General features: G+C 47.4%; 1 protein-coding gene across 2 annotated transcripts in view; it reads right to left on the bottom strand.

Moving 5' to 3' along the window:
* Positions 1–898: 898 nt before the first annotated feature.
* Positions 899–23,150, bottom strand: part of r3hdm4 (R3H domain containing 4) — a 40,196-nt gene continuing 17,944 nt past the window's right edge. The window contains exons 3-8 of one of the 2 annotated variants that reach the window (XM_038776365.1): positions 15,001–15,119; positions 6,794–6,917; positions 5,402–5,487; positions 3,724–3,809; positions 2,156–2,211; positions 899–2,070 (exon numbers count right to left, since the gene is read on the bottom strand). In XM_038776365.1, the coding sequence (XP_038632293.1) occupies positions 1,967–2,070; positions 2,156–2,211; positions 3,724–3,809; positions 5,402–5,487; positions 6,794–6,917; positions 15,001–15,119 (575 nt within the window). In that variant the 3' untranslated portion in view covers positions 899–1,966. The remainder of the gene's footprint in view (positions 2,071–2,155; positions 2,212–3,723; positions 3,810–5,401; positions 5,488–6,793; positions 6,918–15,000; positions 15,120–23,150) is intronic. The other variant, XM_038776366.1, reaches the window with a different exon arrangement.

Genomic DNA, 23,150 nt, shown 5'->3' with positions numbered 1-23,150 from the left:
TATAGCTAAAGGAATAGAGTATAAAGGTAAGAAGTGTTGCAACTGTACATGGCATTGGTGAGACCACACCTGAAATATTGTGCACAGTTTTGGTCCCCTTGTTTGCGGAAAGATGTGGCATTGCAAGCAGTTCAGAGGGCGTTCACTAGATTGATTCCAGAGATGAGGGGTTTGTTTTATGAAGAGTGATTGAGTAGTTTGGGCCTATACTCTAGAGTTTAGAACAATGAAGGGAAATCAAATTGAGGTATACAAGATGATAAACGGTTTGGATAAAGTAAATGTGGAGCAGATGCTTCCCCTTTTTGGGTATTCTAGAATGAGAGGTCATAGTCTCAGGATAAGGGGTAGCAAATTTAAAACCGTGATGAGGAGAAACTACTTCTAAAGGGTTGTGAATCTATGGAATTCACTAGCCCAGACTGCAGCGGATGCTGGGACTGAGTCATTTAAGGAGCAGTTAGACAGATTTTTAATTAGTAATGGGATGGGAAGGATTACAGAGAACGGGCAGGATGGTGGTGTTGAAGCCATGATGAGATGGGCCATGATCATATTGAACAGTGGAGCATATTGAACAGTGGAGCAGGCTCGAGGGGCTAAATTGCCTACTGCTCTTAGTTCTTATGTTCTAAGAAAGAACTATTCTGTTGAATTCCAGCTCTTGGTCTGTAGCCCTATAGGTAACAGCACCTCAAGCACAAATCTGGTGTTCTTAATTAATATGGGGATCGGGGTTTACAAGGAGAAGGCAGGGGAAGGGGTTGAGGAACGTATCAGCCATGATCAAATGGCTGACTCAAGGGGACATTTGGCCTAAATCTGCTCCTATATCTTATGATCAATGATGAGGAAAGAGGGAAATTCTTTAGTATCTAATATCCAATCAAAGCTTTGATATCATTTTGACAAACTTTTATTAAACAGCACACACTTCCAAGAAACAAGACATGACACTTGCAAAGAAAAAAATATCTTAAATCCCTGGTGACTAAAGTTCACCACACGTGTAAATATACCAAAGGAGTCACCATACCACACCATCCATATAATGCAGTCCAAATCCAAGTTTGTATTTTTCTTCCTTATTGACGATATACACACCAAAAACCAATCAACTCAACTTGAGTAAGTAATTCTTGAAGTAAAACTTAAAACGCATGCAGAAAGTGCTGCAACATCAAATGTATGTATATTCATAATACCTAATGTTACCTACAGATATGCATAGCCAAATACAATTTACAATATTTTAAAGTATGTTTTTCAGCAATCCACTGTCTTGGGGATGAAATGTACCACATGGCTTGTTCCTTAGCTGCACATAGAAGGGTTTCAATTTACTGCACTGGTCCATCCAAATTTAACTTACTCCCAAATGGGAAGTCCTTCTGAAGTACATGTTGGGTGAGAGGTGTGGACAGACTATCACACTGCCATTATTAATTCCAGACTCTCATGAAGAGCCAGATGAGATAAATCCAGAGATTGTCAAGAGCTCTGGAACCACCACACCATCAGCTATGCTTCCCCAACTCCCTCCACTACTGGGCAACTCCAACAGGACAGGGATGGTGAAAAACAGATGGAAAATAATTTAACACTGGAGCATTTCATAAATAAGTCTTATCAGAATAGCCATAACCCTACAATATCACATGCACCAAGCTGCAGAAAACATTTAATTTCGTATTGATATCAAATGTATCACAAAGCATTAGAAAATTTAAAAAGTGAGGCACCATATATTTTTGGTGGATGTTCAAAAATTGAATACATTCAAAGTGTAAATCTATGGTTTAAGTACATCAACAAATTAAATGCAGAAATCATGGCCTTTTTTAGTTCCTTATGTGGGACTGAGTAACACAGGGAACATTTTACATCAAGATATTTTGGCTGCTGATGATTAGATACATACAACATTTGCAGATCTGATGGAATTATGAAGGGGAAAATGTCACAATCAACTCTTCTGTTCAAGGTAGGCAGATAATAGGGGTACTGGAGGCAGAAAGTCTGTGCCTTTGTTGCTTACTTCCGTCTGCCTTTTTCCATTGTGGTTAGAACCTGTAAAAATTATAAGTGGTATGTCAGGCTCAATTATATGCAAATTACAGAGCTAAATTAACAAAACGTTGTAAAACTTGCTTACTTTGCGAGACAAGATCCAGATACTGACAAAGGGCATGAAGTAACAACCTCTCATAGCTGAAACAGGAGCACAAACGAGTAGTCAGCAATTCATGACTGTAACTTCCTCGGAAATGGAAAGCGCCGTCTCGTCTGACTTAGGCCGGGTGAGTGAAGAAGCGAAGCGCAACCCCGGCTCCACTGGTGAAGTGCAAAAAGAGCGGAGCGAAGGAGGGCATACCTCCTTTTTACGGCACTAACCACTGTAAAGCAGGTGAGTGTATAGGTTCCACTGAAAGGGAGGCGGTAAGTTCTAAGTTAAGTGGGGGTTGGGGATATCAGAAAGGCGGTGGGGAGGGGCAGAGGTTGGTCATGTCGCTCAGTTCAGAGGAATCCCTTGCGTGTGTTTGGGGTTTTCTTGGGAGGTGAGGGGTGTGGTGGGTGTATGTATGGGACTTGGACTGTTTGAAAATAGTTACTCTGAAGTACTTTTTTTTTCCTTCTGACTCAGAGTGACTCAGTGTAAAACAGGCAGAACCATCTGAAGTTAACAATTCAAATAGTTTTGTCAGATGGTTCCCAGCCCAGCGCAATTGTCCAGGGAGTTAGCCCTTCTAGACAATTGTCGGGTAAACCCTTACCTGGGAACTTCCAATAGGGAGTCCACAGCACATCTTTGTGGTACCAGGAAGCTATGGACCTGTATCTCCAAAGTCAGAAAAATAAAATCAACCCAGCTTGACAATGCTGAGATCATCAAGGTGCAGTTTTGTTTTCCAATAGAATCACAGCTGAATTCTCAACCACTCAATGGTCTTGGTTGCCTGCTCCTCACAAGGTAGAATTCCATTATTCATAGAATCCCTAAAGTTCAGAAGGAGGCCATTTGGTCCATTGAGGCTGCACCCACCCTCCAAAAGAGTACCCTATCTTATCCCCATAACCCAGTAACCCATATCCAACCGTTGGGGTTCTAAGGGGGAACTTGGCATGGCCAATCTACCTAACCTGCACATCTATGGACTTTTGGAGGAAAGCTGAGCACCCAGAGAAAACCCGTGCAGACATGGGGAGAAAGTGCAAATGCTTCACAGACAGTCATCCGCGGTTGGAATTGGACCCAGATCCCTGGCACTGTGTGGCAACAGTGCTAACCTGAAATAATTCAGGTCATGTTTGACATTTAAACATTTCTGGCATATAAGCATAACAACATGAAATTAAAAATAAGATGGTGTAAATACAAATGATCACAACAGTTCAGACAATCTTTATCTTTCTCCATTGGTGAATGCATGGTAGGACAGTGGTTAGCACTGTTGCTTCATAGCACCAGGGTCCTGGGTTCGATTCCTGGCTTGGGTCACTGTGCGGATCTGCACGTTCTCCGTGTGTCTGCGTGGGTTTCCTCTGGGTGCTCCGCTTTCACTAACTTCATTGCAGTGTTAATGTTGCCTACTTATGACACTAATAAAGATTATTATTATTATTTCACCATTTGGAGCACAGGGTAAAACCTTTTTTCCTTGTTGCATTACAAGAAGGCATTAAAACATTTGTAACATATTGCTTTGAAGAAATTGATGTTACCTGTTTTCCAGCATTGCTTTGTACACAGACTGTGGCTTTATGGCGAAGAATCTAGTCAGCTCCTCTTCCAAAAACTCCAGAGTACCCTGAATGAAGTAATGTCCACAACTATGCTCATCACAGAATAAATATTAGATCATCCTGGCCAATATCTGTCCGTCACCCACAACTGGTTATTACCTCACTGCTCTATGATCAGTCTTTCTATGTACACATTGGCTACCACATTTTCTGCATTACAACAGGAACTTCACTTAAAGTATTTAATTAGCTATAAAGCACTTTGAGGTACCACAGCTGTGAAAACGATTTTGTAAACAAGTTTTTTTTTTCCATTTGTAATTTAGTCATCCATTGGTGACTTCTAATAATCTAGCTTGCTCTTAATGCAATTAATGCGTAAGCATAGTTATTAGTATTACAACAATTATGTGCACAGGTGTTCATTTCTCTATCTGCAGTGGGTGAGGAGCATGCATTTATTTATCTGACTAAGGTAACTAAGGAACAGATTTAATAGAATCATAGAATTTACAGTGCAGAAGGAGGCCATTTGGCCCACCGAGTCTGCACCGGCTCTTTGAAAGAGCACCCTACCCAAACCCACACCTGCACCCCATCCTCATAACCCAGTAACCCCACCCAACACTAAGGGCAATTTTGGACACTAAGGGCAATTTAGCACGGCCAATCCACCTAACCTGCACATCTTTGGACTCTGGGAGGAAACCGGAGCACCCGGAGAAAACCAACGCACACACTTGTTGAACGTGCAGACCGGGATCCTGTGGATCGCACAGACAGTGACCCGAGCCGGGAATCGAACCTGGGACCCTGGAACTGTGAAGCAATTGTACTAACCACCATGCTACCGTATAATAGGCTGCCCTATAATCAACAAGTAGTGAGTGAGAAGCACAGTATTCATGTATTCTATTCACTTTTAGGTTATATCTGTGAACTATACCACAGGATATCCAACAGCAATTTAATGAATACATGGAGGTTTTTATGTTACATTCTCGACTATTAATGACCAATACCATAACACCTGCCTCATCAGGACCCACTGTCTCGAGCATCTTTAGAAAAAAAATTTCCCAATCAATTGATGAAGCTTATCACTGCCACTTTATACACCATTGAAAAAGGTGTCTACACCATTAGGGTGACTTCTATTCTGTTAGTTCATGCCTCTGTAAACAGGTTTAAAGTAGCGCAAACTACAGCCAGCTCAAAATTTTGTCCCATCAGTCTAAGAAATGAGAGGTCAATGTGCTAATCAATTGCCATGCAAATTCAGAATGCTGCTATTTTCAGTAACCATTCTTTGGCAATTACTATAATCTCCAAAATACTATTCAGAGACATTCCGCTTGTGATGACAGAACAGAAATAGAAAACTGTGGAATCAGGGAACATTATCGTCTAATAATGTTAACCATTGCTTGTGTTGATGTGCATGTTTGAAAATTAGGCTCAAGATTACAGGTTTACTACTTTCACAAAAAAACAGATGGAACCACTGTGTTATCCTAAAAACAATGGCAAAAATCGCAGTCTTCCTTGAAGATAGTTTGACTTGTTGAGTTACATAAAAAGTGGTGCCTTGCAAATAGTGCTATGGCAGTTACACAAGAGCTCTAATCGGATTACACAAAGCCACAGCAATGCTAACCATGGGGATCTGACGGCGCCTTAAAGTAATGCGGAGTCTTCGGTCAATTCGCTGAAAACATTCCTTTCCTGTGTAGCCTGACTGCTCTGCAAGAAAAAGATGAAATATGAAATAAAAGCCTTCTTTTACTCAGATTCTTGTGATATCCTGTGCTTGATACATACTGTCAGGAAACAGCCTTCTAAACAGGTCAGCAGGGCAAACATTTCAACAATCTTTAGCGCTCAATGCCCGCAAATGTTGTCTATTATAATGGACAAATAGTCCTGTGTGCGCTGAGAATTACACTGACATCCAATTTCAGATCATCAGTCACATTCACAATATGGCTGATTTGTATGTACTGGAGCTACATATAGTATACACAGGGCCCTGTTCTTTGCAGACAGAAAGAACGTGTATACACATTGTACCTGTTTCAGCTAAACACAGTTAAGTGACAGCTATTCATTGGTTCATTCCTTCAGGCAATGTCTTGACCAGATTCAAGCTGCCTGGTCTGAATTTCAAACAACAGTATAAGCTGGTGCATTCTCCATGGCAACGCCTTTACCAATCAAAGCCCACTTACCAACAATTCGGCACTCTTCTCACACAGTATCAATTTGTTGATTTCCCTTGCATTGTATTCTTGCAAATATCCCGATGAATGCATGACAGAAAGCTTTGACAAAAAATCTCTTTTTTTCAGCAATACTCAAGGCACACAGACTCGTGGAGTTGAATGGCACACCCAAATTCTTATTTTCCAAATGATTATTCCTTACCTCCTCTTTTGTCCTGCGAATTCAAATGTACTAACAAACAATAAAAAAATAAGGAAGTTAAGTTTCAGTTGAATAGCCTTGTAGAGGCTCCCAGAGTCCTGCTTTCCATTCAGAGGACTGCATCTCAGGAAGATATATTGGACTCGAATGAGATCCAGCACAAATTTAGCAGGATAATTTTGGATCTGAAAGGTTAAATTATGAGGACAGTTTGAATAAACTTGGCTTGTATTCCCAAGAGTAATGAAGCATGATTTCATGAAGGTGTTTAAAATAATAAAGGAATCGATAGGGTAGGGAAAAATAAACTATTTTCTAATGGAGGAATCCAGAAAAAAGGGGCATCTTCTTAAAATTAGAAACAGGTGATTCAGGAGTAGATTCAAAGGATATAAGAAACATAGAACTTTGTCCCCCACCAAAAAGCTGTGGATTCTAGATCAATTGAAATCTTTCAGACTAAGATTTGATACATTTTCTTCAATAAGGGTACCAAGAGATATGGAGCAAAGACGTGTCAATGGAGTTGAGGTAAAGATCAGCCGCGATCTAAAAGAATAGCATACAGACTTGTGGGGTTGAATGGCACACTCAAATTCTTATTTTCCAAAATTTTATTCCTTACCTCCACTTTTGTCCTGTGAATTCAAATGTGCTTTTCCTTTGCTCGTCTTCTTTGCTTCTTCCTCTAGATAACGTAGGAACTTCTCTTGCTCCTCACCAGATCGGTTCATGAAATCATTCCAGACCTGAAAAATAGAATTTAGTCACCATGCATTGGGTGCACCAATAACGATCCTTTGGGTGTCATTTCTGGTATCAATTTGGTATACTCATTATCTATAAAATGAGCATTTAACTCATAGCTAATAGTTGAATAAATCTGTACTCACAGGTGATGATCCCATCAGATTCATCCTCCCCGTGTGTGCGTGGGTTTCCTCCGGGTGCTCCGGTTTCCTCCCACGGTCTAAAGATGTGCAGGTTAGGTGGATTGGCCATGATAAATTGCCCTTAGTGTCCAAAATTGCCCTTAGTGTTGGGTGGGGTTACTGGGTTATGGGGATAGGGTGGAGTTGTTGACCTTGGGTAGGGTGCTCTTTCCAAGAGCTGGTGCAGACTCGATGGGCTGAATGGCCTCCTTCTGCACTGTAAATTCTATGATTACAAGATCCTGGGCGGGATTCTCTGATTCTGCAGCTAAGTGTTGACGCCGTCATAAACACCATTGCATTTTACGACGGCATCAACAAGCCCCCAGGAGCAGCGATCCTGAGCACGACAGGGGGCCAGCACGGCACTGGAGCGACCCACGCCGCTCCAGCTGCTAATACCAGTGTCAAATGGGCACCACAGGTCTGCGTGCTGCGGCCGGCGTAAATGTGCGCATGCAAATTGCGAATGCGCGATAGGTCCTTTCTCCGCACCGGCCGTGACGCAACATGGCGTAGGGCTACAGGGGCCGGCGCGGAGCAAGAGAGGCCCCCACCATGAAAGTCCGGCCCGCCGATCAGTAGACCCTAATTGCGGGCCAGACCACGGTGGAGGCCCACCCGGGGGTCGGAACCCCCCGCCCCTCATACCAGGCCGACCCCCGCAGGATGGATGCTGATGTCCTGCCGGGTAAGACCAGATGTGAACGGCGCTGGCGGGACTCGAGCTTTTTTGGGCGGCCACTCGGCTCATCCCAGGCGGAGAATCGCCGGGGGGGGACCGCTCGCTGCACCGATGCCAATGGTGCCGATTTTCCAGCATTGGGGCAGCGTTGCACGATTCACTTCCGGCCTGGCGATTCTCCAACCCGGCGCTGGCTGAGAGAATCCCGCCCCTTGTCTCTGAATATTTCTTCAAGCATGATATTTTACTTTTTACTCCAGCATTAGAGCACTACTTCACAATCAAAGAACAATTTAAATATTCAGGAGCAGAATGGAAAATGAGAGAACACCAAAAATGTATTTTTTCATTACCAGAACCGACATTGGTCCACGGGCTAGCCCATCATCTCCTCAGCCCTATGCTCACAGGGCAAGTGTAAACAGGCTGCGATGCACGGTAGCACAGTGGTTAGCACTGTTGTTTCACAGTGCCAGGGTCCCAGGTTCGATTCCAGGCTTGGGTCACTGTCTGTGCGGAGTCTACACATTCTCTCTGTATCTGCGTGGGTTTCCTCCGGGTACTCTGGTTTCCTCCCAAAAGTCCCAAAAGACATGTGGTTAGATGAATTGGACATTCTGAATTCTCCCTCAGTGTACCCGAGCAGGCGCCACAGTGTGGCGAAGGGGATTTTCACAGTAACTTCATTACATTGGTCATGAAAGCCTACTTGTGACAATAATAAAGATTATCATGACTCACTGTAGTTAACTAAAACACATTGAATGGCAATGACCTCCAAATCTGGTAAAGAGTGAAGGGGCACAGAAACAATTGCTAATTAGATTTGAGGACAAGTGTAACAGGTGCAGATGGAAGAGGCAATTTCAATAATATAAGGGACAAGCCAGCGCTCAAATACTACTGCCTAAAGTGCACCGAAGAGTAAATGAATAAATAAACACAGCTTTCCAAGTTGCACAGTTAAACAGATTACAAATTCAAAATAAAACAAATCAAAAATTGTGAATTTAAGACAAGCTGCAGCAACCTGGACCATGTAACAATTGACACTGTCTGGAATTATCACTTCACTATTTTACTAGAATTCCCATGTCCAATCGTTGCTCTTCTTGCATCTATGAAATTACAAATCTCTCAACAAATTAAAACTGTGCTTAGAATTTTGTGAAAGAAATGTGACACAAATTGCTGAGCACAATAAGCTTTGATTGTATATCTAATCAAGATGTTATCACTGTTTGGTAGGTCCCATTGAAGGTGATATTTTTCAGTCCTTTCCCTATCTAAAGGTTGACGCTTTTGGATGGGAAAAGGTGTAGGAGTGCCAAGAGAAGGTTCAACTCCTCTGGTGTGCCTGATGGATGGATCCACAAATTAGGAATGGGTCAAGAAGAAGGGTGCTTTTGTGGCAGGAGAGTCTTCGTGGTGTGTCACAGGTTAAGATGATGGAGGGCAAATGGCCTGTTCTGTCCACCCATTGATCAACGGAGCAGCTGGTGGACTTTTTAAATGCCAAGTTCAGTCAGCAGAGGAGGGAGGCCTGGAGGACCTGGCAAAGGTGGTGGAGTTAATCAAAGCAGGTATTGTGAGGGTGGAGCAGAGGCTGGAGTCCCAGGGCCAGGCGATCCAGAAAGTGGAGGAGGCGGTGGGGGAGCACAAGGAGCAGCTGGCCTTGTTGGTGGCTGAGGTGGGGGTGATGCAGGAGACACAAAAGAGGCTGAAGGAGAAGGTGGAGCATCTGGAGAACCGCTCCAGAAGGCAAAATTTGAGGATGCCCAAAGGCATCGAAAGAGCGGCAGCCAGCACGTATGTGGCCAAAATGTTGCAGAAATTGAGGGGGAAGGGGCCTTCAACTGGCCTCTGGAGGTCAACCGGGTGTACAGGGCGCTGATGAGGAGGCCGCAGGCAGGCAAGCTGCCAAGGGTGATGGTGGTGCAATTGCACCTCTTCTTAGATAAAGAAAAGATTCTTCAATGGGTGAGGCAGACGAGGAAGTGCATCTGGGAGGGGAACGAGTTGTGGGTGTACCAAGACCTGGACGCAGAACCGGCGAAGAAGAGGGCCTGGTTTAACTGGGTCAAGGCTGTCCTCTTCAAGAGGGTGAAGTTTGGAGTGGCGTGCTGTTCCCAGCCCGCCTCTGGGCGACTTTCCAGAATCGAGAATATTATTTTGGTACACCAGAGGAGGCGATGGAGTTCTGTTGGGTTTGGCGGTGGGTGTTTGGGTAGCATCAAGGGGGAAGTGTACCTTTTTCTGTTTCTTTGGTTTTTGGCGGAGTGTGGACATGAGGTTTGGAATCCTTGGGCTGGGGCTGCCATGCTAGCTGGGTCGGCTAGTTGACGGGTGTGCAGTGGGGGGTGGTCAGGAGGCAGTGGGGGGTGGTCAGGAGGTGGTGCAAGAGAGGCAGATGGGGTTGTTTTGTTTGGGAGAAGGGGAGGGGGAGCTGTGGTTGTTGTGGTGCAGTTGGAAAATTAGTGATGACGATGAACATCCGAGGGTGGGTCTGGAGGGTCGCCTGACACGGGTCGGGAGCTAGCCCAAAAAGGGATATGGTTGATCGCCAGTTGGGGGAAGGGGGTATACGCCACGTTGGGAGACATTCAAGGCGGTAGTTTGGGGGTGGATTTATTTCGATTTGGGTACATAGGGAGAAGGAGGAATGGGCAAAGATGGCAAGGCTAGTGAAAGAGATTCTGAGGTTGGATAGGAGGTATTCGAAGGCCCTGGAGGCAGGATTGTTGAGGGAGAGCCAGATGCTGGTGTCCTCAGGGAAGGCAGTAGGGCAGTTGCGGGGTTCAGGGGGGAAATATATGAGTATAGGGAGATGTTGGCCCCCCCAGCTGAGGAAGCAGGAGGTGGTGAGGGAGATTGGCAGAGTACAGAAGGGGATGGGAAGAGTGGTTCTGGACTCGGTGGGGGTGAATGGGGTGTTAGAGGCTTTTATAGGAAGTTGTGAGTCGGAGCCCCCAGTCGGGCGTGGGAGGGGAGGGAATGCGGCAGTTCTTCGATGGGTTGTAGAGTTTCCCAGGATGGACAAGGAGGTGGTGCAGGGATTGGGTTGAGAGAGGTGATGGAGAGTATGGGGGCGATGCAGGTAGGGAAGGGCCCAGGTGGGTTCTCGGTTGAGTTTTATGAAAGGTTTGGGGGACCTGGGGCCGTTGCAGATGAGGGCATACAAAGAGGCTAGGGAGAGGGAGGAATCCTCCACCCCCCCCCCCCCCCCCCCCCTCCCACACTGTCGCAGGCATCCATCGCCCTGATATTTAAAAAGGACAAGGACCTGGAGCAGTGTGGATCGTACTGTCTGATATCGTTGTTGAATGTGAAAGCTAAGCTGTTGGTGAAGGTTTTGGTTTTGCGATTGAGAGCTGTGACCCAAGGGTGATAGGCGAGGACCAAACGGTTTGCGCAAGGGAGACAGTTGTCGGCAAAGGTGAGGAGGCTGCTTAATGTGATTATGATACCCCCAAATGGGCAGGAAGTGGAGGGGGCAGTGGTGATGGATGTGGAGAAGGCATTCGACTGGGTGGTGTAAGAGAATCTGGGGGAGGTGCTGGGGCGGTTAGGGCAGGGGTTTGTGGACTGGATCCGGTTGCGGTGTAGGGTGCCAGTCAGAAGTGTGCTGCTGAATCAGGTGAGCTCAGGATATTTTGGGCTGCATCGCGGGACGAGGCAGGGGTGCCCACTCTCCCCATTGCTCTTTGCCTTGGCTATAGAGCCATTGACAGTGGCACTTAGGAAGTTGAGCATAGGGTTTTGCTACATGCTGATGACCTGTTGTTATATACTTCTGATCAACTGGATGGCATTGTGGGCATTATGGTTATCCTGGAGGACTTTGACCGGTTCTCCAGATACAAGTTGAACATGGGAAAGAGCGAGGTGTTCTGGTTGAGACCAGAGGGCAGCAGAGGAGATTGGGGGTGCTGCCATTTAAGGTTGTGGGTGCGGCTTTTAGGTACCTGGGCATTCAGGTGACGTGGGGTCGGGCACGGTTGCAGAAGTTAAATTTGACTCGGCTGGTGGAGCAGATGAAGGGGGATTTGAGAAGTGGGATGTGTTGTCACTGTCGTTGACGGGACGAGTGCAGTAAAGATGACGGTGCTGCCAAGGTTCCTGTTCATATTTCAGAACCTCCTAATCATTGCCCCAAAGTCGTTCTTTAAAAAGGTTAACACGCTTTGTATGGGTGGGGAAGACCCCCCGGGTCAAAGGGTTTTTTTTGGAGTGGGGCGAGGGGGTTGGCGTTCCTGAATATAATGAACTACTACTGGGCAGCAAATATTTCTATGGTGAGGAAATGGGTAGTAGGGGAGGGGTTGGTATGTGGGCAATGGAGGCGGCTTCTTTTAGACGAATAAGCTTGAGGAAATAGTTAATGGTATCTCTGCCATTCTCGCCGGTCAGGTACTCAGTGAGCCCAGTGGTGGTATTGGCCTCGAGGGTGTGTGGGTAGTGGAGGCAGCATTTGAGACTGTAGGGTGCCTCGGTGTGGACACCGATCTGTGATCTTAGGTTTGCACGGGTTCTGGATGCAAGGTTTCAAGGGCGGCGGCAGGCAGGGATTGAGCAATTTGGGGACCTGTTTGAAGGGGGCAGATTTGCGAAATGCAGGAGGAATATGAGCTGCCAGGGGGAATGACCTCAGGTACTCACAGGACTGGGGTTTCGTGAAGGAGGTGCCATCCTTCCCCGGATTGCCGCCCTTGGGGCTGCGGGACAAGGTATTGTCGAAGGAGGAGTTAGGGTAGGGGAAGGTGACTGAGGTCTACAAGGAGCTGATGGATTGGAAGGGGGCCCCGGTGGAGTCCGGGACTTGGAAGGAGGCTCTGCGGAGGGTGAATGTGTTCTCATCACATGCGAGGTAAGTCTTATCCAATTTAAATTAATCCACAGGGCGCATTTGGCTGCTGCGCGGATGAGCATGTTCTTTGAGGGAGTAGAGGACATGTGTAGACGGTGCGGGGGAAGACCTGCAAATCATCTACACATGTTTTATCATAGAATTTACAGTTCAGCAGGAGGCCATTCGGGCCATCGAGTCTGCACCGGCAGTGAGCAACCTGGCAGGATTTCTGAGGCTGGAGAAGGTCAAGTTCATCCTGAGGGGGTCAGGTGATGGGTTCGCTCGGAGGTGGAAACCGTTCATTTAATTTTTTACGGAGGATTGAGATGTCAGCAGAAGTGGAACTGCGGCCAACACCACATCACCTGAATGCCCAGGTACATGAAACCCGCCCCCACTAATAATCTGGAAGAAGGAACTGAAGGTGCTGTTGCTAAGTTTGCAGATGATACACAGATCTGCAGAGGGACAGATAGTATTGAGTAAGCAGGGGGGCTGCAGAAGGATTTGGACAGGCTAGGAGAGTGGGCAATGAAGTGGCAATTGGACTACAATGTGGAAAAGTGTGAGCTTATGCACTTTGGAAAGAGGATGGAGGCATAGACTAATTTCTACATGGGGAAATGTTTAGGAAATCAGAAGCACAAAGGGGCTTGGGCGTCCTTGTTGACGATTCTCTTAAGGTTAATGTGCAGGTTCAGTCTGCATTTAGGAGGGCAAATGCAATGTTAGCATTCATATTAAGAGGGCTAGAATACAAGATCAGGGATGTACTTTGAGGCTGTATCAGGCTCTTGTCAGTCCTCATTTGGAGTACTGTGAGCAGTTTTGGGCCCCGTATCCAAGGAAGGATGTGCTGGCCTTGGAAAGGGTCCAGAGGAGGTTCACAAGAATGATCCCTGGAATGAAGATCTTGTCGTATGAGGAACGGTTGAGGACTCTGGGTCTGTACTCATTGGAATTTAGAAGGATGAGAGGGGATCTTATTGAAACTTACAGGATACTGCGAGGCCTGGATAGAGTGGATGTGGAGAGGATGTTTCCACTTGTAGGAAAAACTAGAACCAGAGGTCACAATCTCAGACTAAAGGGACAATCCTTTACAACAGAGATGAGGAGGAATTTCTTCAGCCAGAGGGTGATGAATCTGTGGAACTCTGCCGCAGAAGGCTGTGGAGGCCAAATCACTGAGTGTCTTTAAGACAGAGATAAATAGGTTCTTGATTAATAAGGGGATCAGGGTTATGGGGAGAAGGTAAGAGAATGGGGATGAGAAAAATATCAGACATGATTGAATGGCAGAGCAGACTCGATGAGCCAAGTGGCCTAATTCTGCTCCTATGTCTTATGGTTTTATAATAACAATAATCTTTACTGTCACAAGCAGGCTTACATTAACACTGCAATGAAGTTACTGTGAAAAGCCCCTAGTTGCCACACTCCGGTGCCTGTTCGGGTACACAGAAGAAGAATTCAGAATGTCCAAATTACCTAACAGCACATCTTTTGGGACTTGGAGGAAACAGGGAAACGGGAGCACCGGGAGGAAACTCATGCAGACACAAGGAAAACGTGCAGTTCCGCACCGACAGTGACCCATGATAGAAATCGAACCCGGGACCCTGGTGCTGTGAAGCAGCAGTGCTAACCACTGTGGCACACTACCATGGGGGGGAAGAATGAATAAGGGGATTAAAATGGGGAAGGCGGGGGAGCATGGCCGGGGGGGGGGGGTTTGTGGTTGTGGATTATTTATTGCATTGTATAATTTTTACTTTTGCTGTTTGTTTCGTTTTGTTGTTTGTTTACGCAAATTCATGAATAAAATATATATAAAAAAAGATGTATTCACTGTTTGATGCATATCCACCTTCACCCAGTAGGCTAATAGAAATTTAAAGCAGCCTACATATTTGTTACCATCCCTCCGAAGTAGCAATTTCACACTACACTGCCATGCGACACCAGAGTTCATGGTTTCCAGGAATTTTGCTGGGAGTTATGACGATGAAACATTTTGTGCACAATACCTGTTTACATAAGGTAAGTTAAGGGACAAGATCACTGGTTTGCTGTTTTCATAGAAGGATGAACAGAACTGATTAAGTGAAATCAAATCAAGCAGGTTAAAATTCCCAGAATTCATTATGAGATTTAACTTGGTGATCATAAACCATTGGCCCTAGTCATAAACAAAAGAATTACAGAACATGAGCTCCAGAAGAATGGTCACAAGAAAAACTCAGAATCCCTTGCAACAAACAGAATCCAATTACTTCATTCACTGTAAATTTGTGATTTTGTCTATAGATCATTTTAATCAGGGTACAAATTAGTAAAGTTCGAACTTCAATAAACTAGAATACCTCAATATAGTCATCATTACTACAAGCTTCTGTGAAAATCGTAGGGGAGGCAGGATCTGTCTGGTCTCCTTCATCTTTAGTGCAGTCATCTTTCTCCACAAGGTTCATCAAGTAGTGAGCTGAATTAAAAAATTAATCAAAGTGCAGTTTAGTTCTCGCATGCTGCAGATAGTGATACGAGGGCTAAGCAAATTTTTTTAATATATATATATAAACATTTTATTGAGGTATTTATGATTTTACAACAACAAAATAAACTATGTACATGAATTTATAAACATAGTGCAAAAGCCGTCTCCCTCCCTTACAGGTCCCACCTTTACTAACTCCCTACTCTAAATTAATCTAACCCCCAGCCCGCCTCACCACCCCCCCCCCCCCCCCCCCTCTTCTGCTGATAGTTATTTTTCCGCAAAGAAGTCGACGAACAGCTGCCACCTCCAGGTGAACCCAAACATTGACCCTCTCAAGGCAAACTTGATTTTCGCCAGACAGAGAAAGCTAGCCATGTCAGTTAGCCAGGTCTTCATCGTCGTCGTCGGGGGCTTTGGGTCTCTCAAAGCTAATAGCATCCGTCTCCGGGCTACCAGGGAAGCAAAGGCTAGAACGTCTGCCTCTTTGATAAAGTTTCCCATGGCAGGTTGATGGAAAAAGTGAAGTCGTATGGGGTCCAGGGTGTACTAGCTAGATGGATAAAGAACTGGCTGGGCAACAGGAGACAGAGAGTAGTGGTGGAAGGGAGTGTCTCAAAATGGAGAAAGGTAACTAGTGGTGTTCCACAGGGATCCGTGCTCGGACCACTGTTGTTTGTGATCTACATAAATGATCTGGACGAAGGTATCGGTGGTCTGATTAGCAGGTTTGCAGATGATACTAAAATTGGTGGAATTGCAGATAGCGAGGAGGACTGTCAGAGAATACAGCAAAATATAGGTAGATTGGAGAGTTGGGCAGAGAAATGGCAGATGGAGTTCAATCCAGGCAAATGCGAGGTGATGCATTTTGGAAGATCTGGTCAATGGAAGAGTCCTGGGGAAAATTGATGTACAGAGAGATCTGGGAATTCAGGTCCATTGTACCCTGAAGGTGGCAACGCAGGTTGATAGAGTGGTCAAGAAGGCATACAGCATGCTTGCCTTCATCGGCCGGGGTATTGAGTACAAGAGTCGGCAGGTCATGTTACAGTTGTATAGGACTTTGGTTAGGCCACGGTTGGAATACTGCGTGCAGTTCTGGTCGCCACATTACCAGAAGGATGTGGATGCTTTAGAGAGGGTGCAGAGGAGGTTCACCAGGATGTTGCCTGGTATGGAGGGTGCTAGCTATGAAGAAAGGTTGAGTAGATTAGGATTGTTTTCGTTGGAAAGACAGAGGTTGAGGGGGGACCTGATTGAGGTCTACGAAATTATGAGAGGTATGGACAGGTGGATAGCAACAAGCTTTTTCCAAGAGTGGGGGTGTCAATTACAAGGGGTCACGATCTCAAGGTGAGAGGGGGAAAGTTTAAGGGAGATGTTCGTGGAAAGTTTTTTTACGCAGACGGTGGTGGGTGCCTGGAACGCTTTGCCAGCGGAGGTGGTAGAGGTGGGCACAATAGCATCATTTAAGATGCATCTAGACAGATATATGAATGGGCGGGGAACAGAGGGAAGTAGATCCTTGTAAAATAGGCGACAGGTTTAGAGAAAGGATCTGGATCGGCGCAGGCTAGGAGGGCCGAAGGGCCTGTTCCTGTGCTGTAATTTTCTTTGTTCTTTGTTGTTTCTCCTCCTGGATTCCCGGGTCTTCCGACACCCCGAAAATCGCCACCTCTGGACTCGGTGCCACCCTTGTTTTTAACATCTTGGGCATGACCTCCACTAACCGCTGCCAGAATCCCCTAAGCGTCGGGCATGCCCAGAACATATGGACATGGTTCGCTGACCCTCCCCACACCTTGCGTGAATCATAAACCCGTGGCCCTATCTTCTACCCCAAAGAACCTGCTTTTCTAAAAAGGTAGGGGAGTGTAAAACTAGAGGGCATGGGTTTAAGGTGAGAGGGGAGAGATACAAAAGGGTCCAGAGGGGCAATTTTTTCACACAGAGGGTGGTGAGTGTCTGGAACCAGCTGCCAAAGGTAGTAGTAGAAGCAGGTACAATTTTGTTTTTTAAAAAGCATTTAGACAGTTATATGGGAAAGATGGGTATAGAGCCAAATGCGGGCAATTGGGACGAGCTTAGTGGTAAAAACTGGTCGGCATGGACAAGTTGGGCTGAAGGGCCTGTTTCCATGCTGTAAACCGCTATGACTCTATCCGGGCCGCTGTCATGTGGGCCCAGTGAACGACCTTAAATTGTATCAGGCTGAGCCTGGCACATGTTGTGGATGCGTTGACTCTACTCAACGTGTCCACCCAGAGACCATCCTCTATCTCTCCTCCTAACTCCACTTCCCACTTGCGTTTCAACTCCTCAGTCTGCGTCTCCTCTGACCCCATGCGTTCCTTGTAAATGTCAGAAACCCTCCCTTCTCCCACCCACACTCTAGAAACTACCCTATCCTATATCCCCCTTGGTGGTAGGAGCGGGAAGGTTGAGGCCTGCCTGCGTAGGAAGTCCCGCACCTGCAGGTACCTAAATTCATTTCCCCTCGCCAATCCAAATTTCTCCTCCAGCTCCCTCAGGCTGGAAAAGCTCCCCTCTATAAATATATCTCCCATCCTCTCAATCTCTGCCATCTGCCATCTCCAAAACCCTCCATCCATCCTTCCCGGGGTGAACCGGTGATAATTACAGATTGGAGACCACACTGATGCTCCCTCTGCCCCCACATGCCTCCTCCATTGCCCCCCCCCAGACCCTCAGGGCCGCCACCACCACAGGGCTGGTGGGAGTACCGTGCCAGCGGGAACAGCAGAGGTACCGTTACCAACGCCCCCAAACTAGTGCCCTTGCATGTAGCCGTCTCAACACGCTCCCATACCGACCCTCCCCCCACTTCCTGATCATGGCTATATTCACCACTCAATAATAATTACTAAAGTTCGGCAGTGCCAGCACCCCCCCCCCCCCCGCCCCCCCCCCCAACTCAAGCATCCCCTTTTTTACTCGCTGGGTCTTTCACGCCCATACAAAGCCAGTGATTACCTTACTGACCCGTTTAAAAAAGGACCGCGGAATAAAGATGGGGAGACACTGAAACACAAACAAGAATCTCGGGAGGACCGTCATTTTCACCGCCTGCACCCTCCCAGCTAGTGACAACTGGAGCGCGTCCCACCTCCGAAAATCGTCCTTCATTTGGTCTACTAATCGGGCCAAATTTAACTTGTGTAGCCGTTCCCATTCCTGTGCCACCTGATACCTAGGTGCCAAAAGCTCCACCACCCGACCACCCTAAACAGCAGTTCCCCCAATCGCCTCTCCTGCCCCCTTGCCAGGACCGCGAACATCTCACTTTTCCCCATATTTAGTTTATATCCCGAAAACAGGCCAAATTCCCCCCAAATCCTCAGAATTTCTTCCATCCCCTCCAGTGGGTCCGATACATACAGGAGCAGGTCATCTGCGTAAAGTGAGACTCTGTGTTCCACTCCCACCCCCCGGATCAGCCCCTTGAGGCTCTCGGCGCAATTGCCAGCGGCTCTGTGGCTAACGCGAACAGCAGTGGGGAGAGGGGGCATCCCTGTCTCATCCCCCGGTGCAGCCTGAAATAGTCCGATGTTATCCGATTCGTCCGTACGCTCACGACAGGAGGCTGATACAGCAACCTGACCCAGTCAATAAAGCCCCACCCAAATCTGAACCGTCCCTATACCTCCCACAGATATTCCCATTCTACCCGATCAAAAGCCTTCTCTGCGTCCATTGCAACCACTCCCTCCACATCCCTACCTTCTGGGGGCATCATGATCACATTTAACAACCTTCTTACATTGGCCACCAACTGCCTACCCTTAACGAACCTCGTCTGGTCCTCCCCAATTATGTCCAGAACACCGCCTTCAATCCCAGAGGACAGGATTTTGGCCAGCAGTTTGGCGTCCACATTCAAAAGGGATATCGACCTATAGGACCCACATAGCTCTGGGACCTTGTCCCACTTCAGGATCAATGGAATTGTGGCCTGTGACATCGTCGGGAGAAGCACCCCATGCTCCCTTGCCTCATTGAATGTCCTCATCAACAGCGGCCCCAATATCCCAGAGAACATTTTATAAAACTCCACTGGGTATCCATCCGGTCTCGGGGCTTTACCCGACTGCATGGCCTTCAGACCTTCTGCTATCTCTTCGAACCCGATCGGGGCCCTCAGCCCTTCTACCAACCCCCCGTCCACCTTCGGGAAATTCAGCCCCCCTAAAAAGTGCCTCATCCCCTCCAGCCCAGCTGGGGGTTCCGACCCATACAGCCTACTGTAAAACTCTTTTGACGCCTTTTTCACCCCTGCTGAGTCTCCAACCAGGTCCCCGTCCCCATCCTTTACTTTCCCAATCTCCCTCCCTGGCTGCCTCCTTCTTTCTAAGCTGCTGTGCAAGCATTCTGCTGGCCCCCCTCGCCTTCCTCAGCTGCTCTACCGCCCTCCCTGTAGTTAACAAACCAAACCCCATCTGTAGCCTCCGTTGTTCCCTTAAACGCCCTGTCTCTGGGGTCTCCGCCTACCTCCTGTCGACCTGCAATATCTCCTTTATCAGTCGGTCAGTCTCTGCTCTGTCTGCCTTCTCCCTATGGGCCCGTATCGAGATTAGCTCTCCTCTAACCACTGCCTTCAATGCCTCCCAGACCGCCGCCGCCGAAACTTCACCCGTGTCGTTGACTTCCAGGTAGTTCTGAATACATTTCCTCAGCCGCCCGCACACCTCTTCGTCAGCTAAAAGTCCCACGTCCAGCCTCCAGTGCGGGTGCTGGCTAGTCTCCCTCCTAACCTGTAGGTCAACCCAGTGTGGGGCATGATCTGAGATTGTGATCGCCAAATACCCCATGTCCACTACCCCTGTCAGTAGAGCCCTATTCAAAAAAAAAATCAATCCGGGAGTACACTTTATGTACGTGTGAGTAGAAGGAGAGCTCCTTCACTCTCGGCTGCCCAAATCTCCATAGGTCCACCCCCCCCCCCCCCCCCCCCCCCCCCCCCACCTGCTCCATAAACCCCTTTAACTCCTTTGCCATTGCTGGCACCCTGCCTGTCCTCGAGCTCGACCGGTCTAACCCAGGGTCAATAACGTGTTAAAGCCCCCTCCCATGACCAACTTATGCGAATCCAGGTCCGGGATCTTCCCCAGCATCCTCTTTATAAACTCCACATCATCCCAATTTGGCTTGTACACATTTACTAGTACCACCTGCAACCCCTCCAGTTTCCCACTGACCATAATGTACTGGCCTCCCACATCTGCAACTATTCTTCCCGCCTCAAATACCACTCGCTTATCGACCCCCTAGTCTTCGAGTCCAGCCCCTAGTGAAAAACCTGTCCGACCCATCCCTTCCTTAATCTCATCTGATCAGTCACTCTAAGGTTTGTCTCCTGTAGCACTGTAGCATTACCATGTCCGCCTTCAGTCCTCTCAAATGCGCAAACACGCGTGCCCTCTTAAGCGGCCCATTTAGCCCTCTCACATTCCATGTGATCAGCCTAGTTGGGGGGCTCATCGCCCCCCCCCCCCCCCTCACCGATCAGCCATCACCTTTCTTGGGCCAGTCTCCAACCCGCGCCCCATGCATCCACCGGCCCGCCCCCAGGCAGCCTCCACCCCTGACCTTCTTTCTGTCCCACAGCAAAAGTCCCTCCGCCATCAGCAGAACATTCTCCGCTCTCCCCCCCCCCCCAGTAACAGCACTATGTAAATCGACCCATTTGACAACCATAACATCTGCTCACCCCCCCACTGCGCTTCCATGAGCTAGCCCGCCCAGCTAGCTTGGTGCCCCCGCCCATGGCACCAGACATTCTCCCACCTATTGTTCCCTCCTCAACCCCCACCCCCCCACTCGAACACACATATTCAAGAGAAAAGCAGTCCCAACACAATTACCTTAAAAAAAATACAAAAACATGATAAACAAAAAGATCAAACAGAAGAAGATCCAGCATCTAACAAACATACCTCCATCCCCCATCAGTGCAAATGTAAACTTTAACTCACTTAGCTCTGCAACAAGCCCCAAATCAATACAGAAGGCATTACAAATAACGTCCCAAAACTGAGCGCTGCAGCAAAGTTCCAAATCCTCAGTCCGCCACCAGTCATTTCCTTCTCGAAATCCATCGCTTCCTCAGGCGACTCAAAATAAAAATGTTGCTCCTCACACGTGACCCAGAGACGGACCAGATACAGCAGTCCAAACTTCACCTTTTTCTTCAAAAGGGTCGCCTTTATCTGATTGAACCCCGCTCTTCTCCTGGCCACCTCCGTACTCAGATCCTGATAGATCCGCAGGATACTGTTCTCCCATTTGCAACTCCGTGTCTGCCTGGCTCACCGTAAAATATGATCCTTGTCCAAGTATCTGTGGAATCTCACCACCATTGCTGTCGGGGGGGGGGGGGTCCCCCACTCGCAGCTTCCTCCCGAGCGCTCCGTGAGTCCTGTCCACCTCAAAGGGTCGGGAGAACATCCCATCCCCCAGCAACTTCTCGAACATGTCCGCTATGTATCCCCAGCCTCCGCTCCTTCAGACCCCTCCGGGAAACCAAAGACTCTCAGGTTCTGCCGGCATGACCTGCTCTCTAGGTCTTCCACCTTCTCTAGGAGCCTTTTCTGCAGGTCTCTCAGCATCCCCACCTCCAACTCCACCGCAGTTTGATGTTCCTCCTGCTCAGCCAGCGCCTTCTCTACTTTCTGGATCGCCCAATCTTGGGCATCCAATCTAAGTTCCAGCCGCGCAATCAATTCTTTAATTGGGTCCAAGCATTCCTGCTTCTGCTTGGCGAAGCCCTCCTGAATAAACTGCATCAGCTGTTCCATTAACCGTTGGGTCAACAAGCCAGGACTCCGGTCATCCGCCATGCTTTCTCCCGCTGCAGCTTCAGCCCAAGCCTTCTCTGTACGTCTATTTCATCCTTTGCGAGCACTTCTAGTCCGCCTCTCCATGCACCGATGTAGGAATCCACTCCACAATTGCCTCTACCATCAATTTGCCAAATCAAGTCCGATACGAAATCGGGGGAAAAGGTCCAACGGTCCGACCCGAGCAGGAGCCACCAAATGTGCGACCTACTCCCTCATAGCCGCCATCGAAATTTAAGCAAAATTTATTAATTTACGATCATGAGGTAATTATACTGAGACATGACAATGGACCTGACAATGTTCAATTTTGCTTCACAGAATTTTAATTGACCATAACTAATCATGGACACCCTGACATTGTCAGCTTTCTTTCATCCAAAGATCAGACATGGCAAGCTCGAACCAGGGACTGGGTCTTATACAAAAAGATTACTACAATAAAGAATAAGACAAAGCATATGTACATTATAAATTTGAGTCTACATTAGTTAATCTCATGGATTCAGTGCTACCAGCCTCTGCCATAAGTACACCCATGTTCTCTACTTTTTGCAGTTTCCCTGGGCTAAACTGAATCCAGTTGCCACTAGACTCAAAGAAAGAGATTTCTCAATCTGGGTCTGACTTCTTTACCAATTCTGCCAGTTGGACCAATTGCAGACCATATTTCATTTTTTTGATATAAATTTAGAGTACCCAATTATTTTTTTCCAATTAAGGGGCAATTTATCTTGGCCAATCCACCTACTCTGCACATCTTTGGGTTGTGGGGGCGAAACCCACACAGACACGGGAGAATGTGCAAATTCCACATGGACAGTGACCCAGAGCTGGGATAGAACCTGGGACCTCGGTACCGTGAGGCAGCAGGGCTAACCCACTGCACCACCGTGCTGCCCCTGCAGACCATACTTCTGAATTTGATACCAACCCACTGGACTGTCATCTCTGCAGTACCTATTATCGACAAGATGCACTGCAGCATCTTGTCAAGCTTTCTCCCCTCGGAGGTCTCATACTGAGATGGACGGCAGTAACCATGACATGCGATTCCCAGCACCTCCAAATTCCCCATAATCTCACACAATCTCAACTCAAATGAGCAGTGGCAGGTTTTACCACTAGGGTGTACAGTTTTCAACAACAAAGCTGCAAT

The sequence above is a fragment of the Scyliorhinus canicula genome, chromosome 18 (assembly GCF_902713615.1).
Source record: "Scyliorhinus canicula chromosome 18, sScyCan1.1, whole genome shotgun sequence".
NCBI classification, from domain to species: Eukaryota; Metazoa; Chordata; class Chondrichthyes; order Carcharhiniformes; family Scyliorhinidae; genus Scyliorhinus; species Scyliorhinus canicula.
This window is presented reverse-complemented; position numbering and strand designations above follow the sequence as displayed.